At 45.4% G+C, this 14,246-nt stretch overlaps 1 protein-coding gene across 1 annotated transcript in view; it reads left to right on the top strand.

The window, feature by feature from the left end:
- Positions 1 to 2,425, top strand: part of tox3 (TOX high mobility group box family member 3) — a gene marked incomplete at both ends in the record, with an annotated part of 67,480 nt that extends 65,055 nt beyond the window's left edge. The window contains 3 exons of the mRNA XM_083662213.1: positions 734 to 964; positions 1,262 to 1,342; positions 1,538 to 2,425. Of these exons, the coding sequence (XP_083518339.1) occupies positions 734 to 964; positions 1,262 to 1,342; positions 1,538 to 2,425 (1,200 nt within the window). The remainder of the gene's footprint in view (positions 1 to 733; positions 965 to 1,261; positions 1,343 to 1,537) is intronic.
- Between the last annotated feature and the right edge of the window lie 11,821 nt (positions 2,426 to 14,246).

Here is a 14,246-nt window from a genome sequence, read left to right on the forward strand (position 1 = left end):
AACGCCACTAGCGAAACAATAATGGCTGCCTCCTTGGCTGTCCGCCTCGAGAGTAATGTCAACGTTCGTCGTGTTTAAACAGCCATACAGTGCAGTTATTGTCAGAAATAGACTCAATAACAACAATTAAACAAGTACAGGAGTATGCAACAGCGGAGTTTCTCAGCGGAAAATTTCTTTTTGCCGTGCTCCCGAGTGGATTTGGGTTTGACTGGATCCAACGCTGATTGGCTGAAGGAGTTGTCTGTCAAGGCAAGTACACCCGCCCAACTTCCGCCCACTGCAAAAGACTGGGTGAAAGCTTGAAGCTTCAGGCCAGATGGAAACGAAGAACAAAATGAAATGTGAGTTCACGTAACCGGCTGGTTACCAGGCTACTGTTGACCTGGTCACAGGTGCAAATCCTGGTAATGCTTGACCCAATAGTTGCACCACTCTGCTCGATTGTTACTGACAAACCTACTCCCATTATGAAGCAGTCGAGTTCAAGGCAAGTCACTGAAATACCAAACAGCTGCAGGCGATGGGGGGAAGGGAGGGGGGGGGGGGGGGGTGAGTGTGCCTTCACGACAGATAGAGTTCCATATGTCATGGCGAGTGGTGGTGAACGTGCATATTAACAAGAAAATATTGATAAAGTGCATGGTGCGTGTGTACATCCACCTGCTCGTGTGAGCAGGAAACGCTGTGAGAGGCTTTGTTGTCTGAAGGAGATCATGCGTGATGATTGCAGATCATTGGAGAAAAGCGACCGGCCCCAATCGATCCGGCAAAGAAGCCCAAGACCCCCAAGAAGAAGAAGAAGAAGGATCCCAACGAGCCCTCCAAGCCCGTGTCGGCGTACGCCCTGTTCTTCAGAGACACCCAGGCCGCTATCAAGGGGCAGAATCCCAACGCCACCTTTGGGGAGGTGTCCAAAATTGTGGCCTCCATGTGGGACGGTCTGGGAGAGGAGCAGAAACAGGTACTGGGAAAGACCTGATTGTTCAGACTGATCACATAATGTCATCTGAAGTATTATACAGGGATATTGCTAAGTTTATTTTACTGCAGATGTAAAGAATATACTCTAGAAACATAATTATTATTGTGTGTGTGTGTGTGTGTGTGTGTGTGTGTGTGTGTGTGTGTGTGTGTGTGTGTGTGTGTGCGCGTGCGTGTGCGTGTGTGTGTGTTTGTCTCAGGAAGTAGAAACCATCTTTATTTTGAAAGAGCCTTTGTGTGTCACTTTCCATTAACACATGGTTGTTTGTCACCGCAGGTTTACAAAAGCAAAACAGAATCTGCGAAAAAGGAATACTTAAAAGCCCTTGCTGCATACCGCGCTAGCCTGGTTTCCAAGGTAAGAAACTGTTTATCCTTTTCACCTGACAACTGTGCCAATTTCACAGAAATGAATTCAATTATTCAGGATTCCTTGTATTGTATCCACTTGCTGTGAAGTTGTAAAATGCTTTTTTTTTTTGGTAATGACAAAAACAAACAACTCGGAAATGGCATTCAGGGGTTACTACCTGTTGCTCTTTGGTTCACCCAGGCTGCAGCGGAGTCGGCCGAGGCCCAGACCATCCGCTCCGTGCAACAGACCCTGGCGTCCACCAGCCTGTCCCCGGGCCTGGTGCTGCCCTCGCCCCTCAACCAGCTCAGCCAGCACCCCTCCATGTCCGCCGCTGCCCAGGCTGCCCTCCTCCAGCAAGCCCTGCCGCGGGCCATCGCCCCCAAACCCCTGCAGATGAGACTGGGCGGGGGAGGCAGTCAGATCGTGACCTCGGTCGCCGTCGCCCACCAGAACATGCCCTCCGGCATGCCGCCGCAGCAGCAGCTGCTCGGCCAGATGGGCGGCGCCGGAGGAGGAGGAGGGGCCATGGTGGCGGGCGCCCAGTCCACGGCCGTGTCCCAGATGAGCCCGCCCATGCAGCCTGGGCAGCAGCAGCACCAGCTCCAGCAGCTCCAGCAGCAGCAGCAGCAGATGCAGCAGCACCTTCAGCAGCACCAGATGCAGCAGCACCAGATGCACCACCAGCAGATCCAGCAGCAGATGCAGCATCAACACTTCCAGCACCACCTCCAGCAACAGCTGCAGCAACACCACATCCAACAGCAGCAACAGCAACAGCAGCAGCAGCAACAACAGCAACACCAACAGCAACAGCAGCAGCAACAAATGCAGCTCCAGCACATGCAGATGCACCAGCTGCATCAGCAGCAAATTCAGCATATCCAGCAGCAGCAGCAGCAGCAGCAGCAGCAACAACAGCAGCAGCAGTCCCAGTGTTCCCCGCCCCAGCACTCCCCTGGTACGCCCCATTCAGTGGGGGGCTCCTCATCCCTCGGCAGCCCCCAGCCGGCCCCCCAGCAGCAGCAGCCCCACCCCTCCCAAATCCAGGCCCACGCCCAGGTCCTGTCCCAGGTCAGCATCTACTGAGCCAAATGGAAATCCTATCTCAAAGAACAGGAAGAGAATAAAAGCATCATTCCCACGTTGCTTTTCTAAGTTGCACTTAAGAAGTGTGTCAGATTTAGAATGTTATACAAAGACCTTGTCCATTGTTATAGACGGATATGCACACATGTGTACAGGAGGAGGCGGGACATGTTAGCTGGGGTTTTTTTTTTGTCTATGAAATAGGCGGAGCTTTGAGAGAAGTCTGTGTGGGCAAGTTGCCCAGTGATTGTTTATTTGTTTGTTTGTTTGTTTGTTGGGTCTTTCACTTTGTCGATTTTAAACGGACTCTGGGCACACGATATGTTGAAAGACGTTTTGCCTTTCACCGTTTTATTTAACAATAAAGCTTTATTTATGAGGTCAGAGTTGTCAGTTCAGCCCCAGCGAATGGACATTTTGAATGCATTTTCGACAAAAAGGATTTTGATCAGCCCTCGGTCTCTTTACAGAGAGCGCCCGAGCTGAATGAGTCGCAGGTACCACGCTGGAAACCAGTAAAAACCCACACGTCAATCTTTGTTCCCACATTGGCCAGTATATTGTGAGACTTTCTTTGCTTCACCATTTCTCTCTTTCACCCATCATTCCTGCGGATGTAACTGTGCAACAGTGGCCCTGGGGGAGATCGTTGATCAAATCATCACACGTTGAACTTTAAGGCCAAGACTAGAGACATTTGAACGTATTTCAAACCATGTTGTGAGGCAGACAATGTCTTGAGGAATAAAGGGGAACCGAAACAAAGATCTTGAGATCTTGGATGTCTGGATGAAGGACTGAAGAACTGAGACATAAACTGCCATAAATCATTTATGTCATCGCGTCATCCAACTGTAGCTGTAATCTGCTGTACATGTTTTGTAGAGTGGGACGAGATCAGACTTCCTTTATCCAGTAATATTACCCCTCGACATCATTTGCTTTAAAGCGCGTTAACTGGCAACCCCCACCCCCACCCCAAAAAAAAGAAAAAACATCCTCCTTTTATGTATTTGTTTTTACTTCAGATGTTTAACGATTAAATTATGTTTTTATTTTGTGTAACAAAGGGGATATTTTATGGTAAATACAAATTTCTGGATCAAGGCAGATGGTTTCGTGATTGATGTATTTTTACACTGCTCCTCCTCGAGACCGCAATTGTTTAAAAAAAAACTAGTCGAGCCAGTTTGTTGCACTGTCAAAGCCAATTGAAAAGGCATCGGAGGTATTTTTGCCAGCTGTACAGAAATCCCTGAAAAAAGAAAATGTTGTACATTTTTCATATCACCTGTTGTAAAGTTTTAATATGTGAGGCTTTAATTAAAACATTGGTAAACGACCTGTGGATTGCTATATCACATAGTGCATTTCTGCTCTCTTTTATACTTTTTTATGAGTTACAATAGCAGCAATTAATTTTGTTTGTATTTTTGCTTACAAACCAATTGCTTTTTGAAAACTGTCCATAGAATAAAAATGCATATCGGTTATGAAATTCTCGAAAACTTGTTTTCAGCTCTTAATAGGAAAAGTAATTTAATGTTTTGAGTTTTGCTCGGCCATGAAGAAGACGAATCCAGAGACATTCCATCACTAATATGATAGTAGCCATAATTTTGTATGAAGTATTATATATTTCTTTGTGTCTCTCTTTGTTCCAAATTAAAAATAACAATCACAAATATTTATTTGACGGAATTGGTTCATTTCAAAGATTATATTATCCATCATTTCCATCCATGTCTCCTTGTTATAGCTATTGAAAATAAAGATAAATGCATTGATACATATTCCTAGCACTCGGTTCATTACAAGATATTAAAAAAATAAATACATTTGTATGTTTTCTATGGAGTAATTCTATTAACGGGAAAAAACTGCAGGGATATATGACCATTCATGTTGGCATCATTATAGTATGTACCAGTGAGTTGAATGGAATTCTCTTGTAACTGTGTGTCAATACGGTGTTGAGACTGGACAAGGTCAGCAGCATGTAACTGGTACCTGTCTCAATAACAGTCCCCCTCTCGCACACCAGTGCTTTGGATTCTGCCTCTTTCTTACTCCTTTCAAAATCGCTTCATTTCCAAGACATCCCCAGGGCCTCTGTGAGCTCCCTTGAATAATATGGCGAGTGGGGGAGGGGAAGGCAGGCAAACAATAATTATCATATCTCCACAATAGGCTGTGTGAATCCACTGGCCCAGAGAAGGTATTTTTTTTTTCTCCAAAGGCAGCTGAGACATTGAAACATGGGTTAATGTTAGTTACAAATTAGCAGAGAGAGAGAGAGAGAGTTTGCTCCTGTGCATATGCGATAGCGGCTTGATAGAATTTTCAAATTGTGGTTTGTTTTCAATTAGTTAGTTTGAGGTAGCACATTTGTAATTTGGGCGAATCGCCCTGCTGCTGCTGCGGTGCTGATTGACTCTTCAGCCCCGCTATGGAAAACGTTGCCCGTTTTCTCTCTCCGCCGTGATTAATTGCAGCATCTGTCCTGTCAGAAGCCCCGAGTGAAGAGGTCCGCGGGAAAAAACGGCAAATAAGCGCTGGCAACAGTCTTAAAGTGCTTATGATGAAATGAAAATTAAAAACGGCAAGTTGCGGTGCATGACCTGAATCTCAACACCGGGGGGTGGGGGGTGTGGGGGGGAGAGAATGTAAGAGCCCGTGGTGTCCATGGATACCAAACACATGCTTTAAAAACACACAGTAATGAGGCTCTGGGAAATAGCTGTTATTATTCTGAACAGATTCACAGGCAGAGTCCATTAATAATGCATGCGGCTCCTTGTTATTCCATAACCTCTCAGTACTGCGGTCACTGTGTGTACAAATATCTCACAGCCAGGGTTGGGAGTTATGGGACTCGGCAATAAAAAGGTTACAGATATTTTCAAAACACCCGCTCCGCACAAAACACGGTATAATTTCCTAGGATAATACACTGCTCCTCCTATAATGGGTATTGGATTAAATTGAATAGTTAAATATATTTCACCTGCTTTAGTCAATTGGGCTTTCGCTTGATAAACACAATTTTTTTCTTCTCAGTAGCACTGTGTGCGCTTTGGTATGATGATGCAAGCATGAAATAATCAATTCTTCAATACTATCTGTCCTCATCATTAAGTGACGCTGATGAAAGGCATAAAGGGCACAATGACAGTAATATGTCATATGAGTAATGCAATCATGAGGGTGACCTAATTGTCTTCCTCCTCCCCACTGAGGTCAGTCGCTCGGCAGTATGTTCGAGGATGACCGAGTCACATGCGGGAGCTGAGGGGTCGTGGATTTTAATGATTTATTTGGTTCTTTTGTTGTTTTCCCGTTCAATGCACAGACACAATGTGGGCATGACAAAAGCCCTGCTGACACTGACCGTCTGACCATCAGACCCACGCTGCAGCCAATCTCACAGTCTGGCCTTAAGTCACAGACCGTCTGACCATCAGACTCACGCTGCAGCCAATCTCACAGTCTGGCCTTAAGTCACAGACCGTCTGACCGTCAGACCCACGCTGCAGCCAATCTCACAGTCTGGCCTTAAGTCACTGACCGTCAGACCCACGCTGCAGCCAATCTCACAGTCTGGCCTTAAATCACAGACCGTCTGACCGTAAGACCCACGCTGCAGCCAATCTCACAGTCTGGCCTTAAGTCACAGACCGTCTGACCGTCAGACCCACGCTGCAGCAAATCTCACAGTCTGGCCTTAAGTCACAGACCGTCTGACCGTCAGACCCACGCTGCAGCAAATCTCACAGTCTGGCCTTAAGTCACAGACCGTCTGACCGTCAGACCCACGCTGCAGCCAATCTCACAGTCTGGCCTTAAGTCACAGACCGTCTGACCATCAGATCCACGCTGCAACAAATCTCACAGTCTGGCCTTAAGTCACAGACCGTCTGACCGTCAGACACACGCTGCAGCCAATCTCACAGTCTGGCCTTAAGTCACAGACCGTCTGACCGTCAGACCCACGCTGCAGCCAATCTCACAGTCTGGCCTTAAGTCACAGACCGTCTGACCGTCAGACACACGCTGCAGCCAATCTCACAGTCTGGCCTTAAGTCACAGACCGTCTGACCATCAGACCCACGCTGCAGCCAATCTCACAGTCTGGCCTTAAGTCACAGATGCAGGACCTGCCACTTTGACACCCAAAAAGGTGTCTCCTAAAAAAAAGAAAAGGGGTGAAAAAAAACACCATTTGACTGATAACACCTGCTCCAGGAAGAGCAGAGACAGTTGACCCTACAAGTCCAATGGCACACTTTGTTTACAGGGAGCCATGAGGCCCTGAGTGGGATGGCCGACCATGTTTAAGGAATTCTTGACCTTGCAACCCGATAGTGAGCTTTGTTGAGGGAACTATTGACCTCTGAGCTGAATAGTGAACTTTGTTTGGAGGACTGTTGGCGGCCCTGCTGGCTGGCTAGACTGGAGAAAAGGGACCGTGGAAGTCGCTGACCAATAGTAACCTCTGTTTAGAAAACTTTTGACCTGCCAGACTGAAGGAGCGCCACAGTAACAATGATAAGATGTCTCAGAGCACAGTTAATACTGATTTAGTGAGGCAAGTGTGTATAAATATATCTGTGTATATATATATATATATATATATATATATATATATATATATATATATATATATATATATATATATATATACACACACATATATAATTTATTTATGTATTTATTTATTTGTATTGGAGCGATATCTTTCTTTTCGCCATTGATTTAACCTGATTTAGCATGTTAAGTACAAGTCCACCAACATTTAAACTACATCTCAATTGATATGAATTTGATATGATCAGGAAATGCCATTACTAAAAGAGAGCAACGTCTATTTGCTACAGTAGTATGCCCAGGAAAATCTGAACAAAAGCACATAATCACATGTATCACATGTGCACGCTCTCTCTTGTCTTGTCCTCCCCTTCCCCTCTCTCTCTCTCTCTCTCTTTATCTCCCTCGTTCACAACCGCATGCATACATACAGACACACACGCACACGCACACACTCACACGCACACACACACATGCACATGCACACACACATGCCCACACACACATGCATGCACGCACACAAACAACATGCAAACTCACAGATATACACACATTCTCCATCCTTGGATTTCAGTGCGATGTTGTTGCCTTGGTGACACAGTGAATCAGCCTTTAGGCTTATCCCCCCCCCGCCTCTTTTGTTGAATTCTCTGAAAGTAAGCCTGATCGGCCAGTCTGTTGACCTCTGTCAGCCTGGGCGCTGCTCAGTGCTCACGATCACTACTCTGATACAGCCACTGAATGAGTGAACACTATACCTTCCTCCTCCTCCTCCTCCCCGTGGCCATATATATATACCAATGATCTACACACTGCAGTTACACACACTTCACTTTGGTAGGGGAAGTGGCTCTGCTGTTCAGGGCTGTGTGAGTAATCCTCTTTCTTAAAAATCGTGACTGATAATAAATACAGCCAATCATGAGCAATGGTAATCAACAGAGGATGGAAGTGCATGATGATGAGTATGCTGTAAGTAGTAGCACAGAAAGCTAATGTGTCTGAAGCTTGCAACCCACTTGATGATGAAGAATGGACTGCGGTAGATGCTTATACTACACACACTGTGCAGTAGCATAGTCGAGTGGTTCTCCAATTTTTTCACATGAAGGACCCCTAAACTGACAAAAATTAGACCACGGACCCCCATTTGATAGGATTTTGTCCCACGGTCCCCCCATATGATAATAAGATTGATGCTTTTAGATGTTTTATTACAGAAAGTGTATAAAACCCATGACCAAAATAGTCATTTGTGTTACTTATGAATGGAATTATAGCTAAAATAAATTACCCCCCCCCCTTTTGGCTGGGGACCCCCTGGAACCCCCTCAAGGACCCCTGGGGGTCCCCCGACCCTCATTTGAGAACCACTGGCATAGTCAGTCGGACAGGCCTAATTGCCTTACATGTACTAATACAGTACATACAGCTATATGATTGTGAAAGCTTTGACGAGTCAGTAATCAGAAATGCAAGTGATTGTTCGCATTAATTCCAATGCATTTTAAAATATCTTCTGAGACTGATATACTGGATACTGCCAGTGCTGAGCACAAGCAAGAACATGTACACCATTAGCCTATTTCACTTCCCACCCAATTCACCCATTTTGTGTCTAAAAGGCAGGAAGTAACACAGGTGCAAGCAAAACATGAATTAGGGCCCCCGGCACTGGAACACACCTAAATGGATTGGAAGTTGTAAAACCCTCATTAGTGTTCTGCTTGCACCTGTGTTACTTCCTGCCTTTTAGACACAAAATGGGTGCATCGGCTAATGCAGGGCTACACCCTTACTGTCAACATCAGACAGGTCATGGAACAAACGTCTTAAAGGAACACTCTGCCCATTTTCAACCAGCTTTGTATCATTAGAACATCAGTAGTATATCAGAAAACTGTAAACTGTTTTGAAGTCTGTCATTTAATTTGACAGTTATTGAGTGTTAAAGTGTGGACCAGTGACATCACTGGTCCACACTAACTCAAATTAATAACTCATTAACTCAAATCAACTCTCAATAACTGTCAAACTAGATGAATGATGAATAGTTTGACAGTCATTGAGAGTTGATTTGAGTTAATGAGTTATTCATTTGAGTTAGTGTGGACCAGTGATGTCACTGGTCCACACTTTAACACTCAATAACTGTCAAATTAAATGACAGACTTCAAAACCGTTTACAGTTTTCTGATATACTACTGATGTTCTAATGATACAAAGCTGGTTGAAAATGGGCGGAGTGTCCCTTTAAGCCAGAAAACCGTGTTTTTAAAACAAAACAGCTGTCGACTTGCAACAATAACATCAGCATTCAGCGAGCATGCCCCAAGTATACGGATCTGGTTTATTTCAGATTATTATGGCTAGCTGAGTTATTGTTATTGCACATTGTCAATATTTGGCAAACCAAATGCATGTGGAGCATTTATTTTGTGTCTGAGTTATACAGCGACTCTCTAAAAGCTGCGATTTGAGAAAAAGCTTACTTTATTGTGACGGATCGTCGTGGCCCCAAAGGTTGACAGATGTCCCAGCATGCACGGGGAAATGAAAGCAGTTTGCTTTTTATATTTGGGACTTGTTTGGTTTTCCGAATATAAAATCCATCTTGCTCTCTCTCCCCTATTGCCACTTTCCGATTTATTTCATCAGTGTTTTATGGGCTTTTGTGTTCAGCAGAGGATTCCAACTCTGAAATTGCCTTTTATTGCAACTTACTTAGCCCGTTAATATCGGCCATTACAGAGCCCCGACATGTTTCTATGGCAACAAAACTGATAAAGTGTACCAGGAGACCGGAGTGATAGATTACACGTGCACGCTGTGTCACATCCAATTAACTCAAACCGACTGTACACCGCATTATGCCACGGACTCGGAGGAAAATCAATAAATATGGACGGTACCCAACAAGGTTCCCCCCTCTGTTCTCTTCCCTTTCATCCCTTTGCCGATGGCAGCCAAGCCCAAGACAGATCATGCCACACTAGGATGTCCCTGCCTTGCTACAAGAGGCAGGTGCTGTGTAGACACCATTCAAAACTTCGCCTATTCAGTCCCAAACTCCTCTAACGCTCCATTCATGCATAGCAAAACACCATCTGTTCCTGTTTTGCCCGGAGCAAGCACAGCTGACCACAAAAAAAAAAAAAAGAGGAGAGGAGAGGAGAGGAGGGGGGGGGGGGGGGGGGGGGAATCCACGATAACAGCTGTTGCCAAACAAAAGCCAAACAAAGGGGGCAGGAAAAGGTTAGGGAGACAAGTTCCACACCCAAAAATTAGATTGGAAAACATTTACTCTCTGAAAATGGTCGGGGATGGGGGGGGAGGAGAGGAAAGGGTTAAACAGTGAGGCAGTCAGTCTGTGTGGGTCTGACTGACTGGCAGACTTGAAACAGACCGGATCAGCTGATAACAGATTCAAGCTGAGGGATGATTCTTTCACTCAGTCAATGCTCTCTGGGCTCTGGAGCAGGAGACAAAATGAGCCATGATGGAGTCTCCTCCTCACAGTGTAGGATCGCTACACCCTATGCATCTGAAGAGCATGTATGTAGATCCTGCTGGAGATAAAACACACAACATCATCATGAGGATTTGCTGAGAACAACAAAAACACTTGCAATGCTAACCCCTCTCTATCATGCTTGTTAGCCTTTACAGAGTTATTAACTTTTTTACTATGTTCCAGCACTACTAAATGACATATTAAGTTTTGGCCCTCATATGAAAAATACATGGTTTGGATTGGATTCTATATGAGCTGTGAAATGAGTGTTTTACCTGTATTTCCCCCCCCCTTTCTTTCTTTAGTTTTATTTTTTTTACTCCTGCCTCTAGATGTGTAGTATGCTGTTTAAAGTGACTGAATTCAGCCAGACAGCACTGTACAAACAGGAAAGGCCTCCATGAAAATAATTTAAGACAATTTGGGAGGCTGTCATTAATACCTCCTAAACAGTCCATGAAAAATCACTCAAGTGGATGAGGTAACCAAACATGAGCGAGTGAATAAAGAGTGCGTGTGCCGCTGCTCCAGCGGGGCGCGGCCCCCCAACCCCTCCCCCTGCTACCACATTGTGCTGTGATTGGCACCGGTTCGTCGACCCTGTGAGGCCTAGCTTGATCTAATGTATGGCCCGCTGACCCCCGGGGGGAGGAGCCGCGAGGGAAGGTGAAAGACGGAACAGCTTGCATGCCTCCAGACCCCTCAGCTGCCCATGCAGACTGTAGAGCTGTAAAAAACCACTGTTTGAGCCACACACCACCGAACTGTCAGCGCGGACGCGCGCGCAGGGCAACCGTACACAAAGCTGACAGGAAGTCGCAAAGATGGCACACGCCATACACAAAAACGATACACAATAACAATACACAACTGATACACAACCGATACACAACCGATACAACAATACACAACCGATACAACAATACACAACCGATACACAAAAACGGCGGTTAGCCAAGACTATGGCGGTCCTCTAGGACAGTGGTTCTAAAAAAAAAATCACATGAAGGACCCCTAAACTGACAAAAATGAGACGACGGACCCCCATTTGATAGGATTTTGTCCCACGGTCCCCCATATGATAATAAGATTGATGCTTTTAGATGTTTTGTTACAGAAAGTGTATAAAACCCATGAGCAAAATAGTCATTGTGTTACTTATGAATGGAATTATAGCGAAAATACATTACCCCCATTTTGGCTGGGGACCCCCTGGAACCCCCTCAAGGACCCCTGGGGGTCCCCCATTTGAGAACCACTGGTCTAGGAAGGAGCAGTGTTTAACTGGGGGAGGACCTATAAACAGACCTGGGGTCACATTGCATTTTCAAATAATTCTTCAAATGGAAAACAACTCCTAAACCTCAGAGCACCAGATGAGCGGGTTTCTTCTTTAACACGTTAAACAAACATGGCGTAGCAGAAAAATTAAAACCCTCACAGGAAAGTGGCTGAAAATGCCTTTAGTGAAGAAAGCTCTTCACAGAAACTTTCTGTGATGCGATTACTGATCATACAACCTCTCCTGACACAATCTGAATTTTTGCTGATACTGTAAAACTCCCAGGAAGGAGTAAAAACAAACGCTGAGAAATTATTTGCAAATGCATTTTGACCCAATTTGACTATGACACATGCAAATCTTCGAGTTGGACCCTCGGTGTTGTGAAAGCTGTCTATTGGTGGAGCTTGATTTTCTAAACAGGAGCTCCAGTGGCAGTTGATGAGTTGATTTGCTTAACAAATAACTCTACAACACATTTTCAACAGCTGGGCGGCTGCATGCCTCTTGCAACATCAAGCAACCTAGAACCTAGAGCAGGGATACTCAACTTGCTTTGCCCGGGGGCCACTTTCGTGAAATGACAGGAGGCCTGGGGCCAGTTAATAAACAAACAGTATACATTTTTCTGTAGCAGATTGTAGGTTTTTGGGGTGTCAGCCGGAGTTTAGTCTGACAATGTTGTGCACTACGGATAGTTAGTTAGGTTAAGTTAGTTAGGTTAAGTACATTACATAAGTGCCTGGGTAGTGAGCAGATGGCGGTATTTGACAATTTAGCTGGAGCTCAGTCAAACTTTATTTCACGTTCGTTTTTATTGTGAATTAGATTCGAATTCACAATGAAAACTAACGTGAAATTATTCGAAAATTGTCGGAGGGGGGGCGGGGGGGGCACTCTGCACCCTGTCGCGGGCCGCATCTGGCCCCCGGGCCACAAGTTGAGTACCACTGACCTAGACCAAATAACTAAACCGGAAAAATCAGCAATCAGAAAGACCGGAGCTATCTCTTGCTCCTCAAGCTTATGTCCTGAGCTATGAAGTGGGTTGAACGGCTTATTATGGCTGTATGGATGCCTGGACAGTGTACACTACAGATGTAATGAAGGGAGAGAAGACAGGACAGGAGACAGGCTCCAGCTTCTTGCCATTAGTGGTGATTTGTCTGGCCGTACTGATTCCAATCCCACTAGTTTTATCAGTTTAATGCCCAGGCCAGCGTTCATTATTTCTTTGCCGGGAGGGTCAGGCTCTCTTCAGCAGAACAAGTGTGGGTTGTGTTTCTGTCAAAGAGAGGAGGGGGGTTAGTGCTTGACCCGCAAAGCCATTCAGCTCTCAGAGTGATCCATTGTTTGGGTCCGGGCTTTGTTCAGTCTTTACAGAGAGGGAAGGGGCCAGAACAGGGGGGAGGGAAGGAGAGAGAGAGAGAGAGAGAGAGAGCCGGGGGTCTCGCTGGGTGCCAGAGGTCTGCACTCTGCCTAAACACATTCTCGCCTACAGGCCTACAACGGCCTACAGGCCTAAAGGAAATTAGCGTAGGCCCTACCTGCACGCACACACACGCACACACACACACACACACGTCACACACACACACGTCACACACACACACACACACACACACACACACACACACACACACACACACACACACACACACACACACACACACACACACACACACACTGCACTTGTAAGCTTCTACACATCAGTATTTTTTAAGAACCAGATGAGCTGTGGGTTTTCTCCCCGGCGAGACTGCTTAAGCGTTACAACAAGGATCCCAAAAGTGAACTAACCACACTGTTGCAAAAGCATGATGCAAAAAAGCTGCAAGGTTAAGTCTATGCAAATGAAGGGAAGTGACATAATGACATGATAGGGGTGTGTGGGGGCCGCGTGATTTCTAACCCCACATAGGATAAGCAATAACCACGCCCTGTGGCGCCGGGATTGGCCAGGAGCAACACTGGAGGGCACGCAGCCCAGCGATTTCATGAACCAACTGAATAGCTCTTGAGAACGGACAGCGATTTCACCTACCTTCCTTAGCATAGTAATAATAATAATAAGCATAATAATTGTAATCTACACAATGTACACAATCTACAAAAACATGCAATAATATAAATGGTGTTGTGTTCACGTTCATAGCTCATATAATATAATGTATCATATCGTTAATTTCAAGCTCAATTCTTACCCAGAGAAAAGGTACAGCACTGAAAATGTAACAAGCAATAGTTTTTTAAACATCTTTATTTTAAAAGATGAAAACCCCCAGGTGCTTTAGTCCCAAGCTTCAATGCTCCTGGCCAATCCCGGCGCCACAGGGCGTGGTTATTGCTTATCCTATGTGGGGTTAGAAATCACGCGTGGGGGCCGGGGGTCTGTATTTTTGACTGTCGACCACACAGATTCAGATCAAACCAGTAGC

Source organism: Poromitra crassiceps, assembly GCF_964638095.1.
Source record: "Poromitra crassiceps genome assembly, chromosome: 28".
NCBI lineage: Eukaryota > Metazoa > Chordata > Actinopteri > Beryciformes > Melamphaidae > Poromitra > Poromitra crassiceps.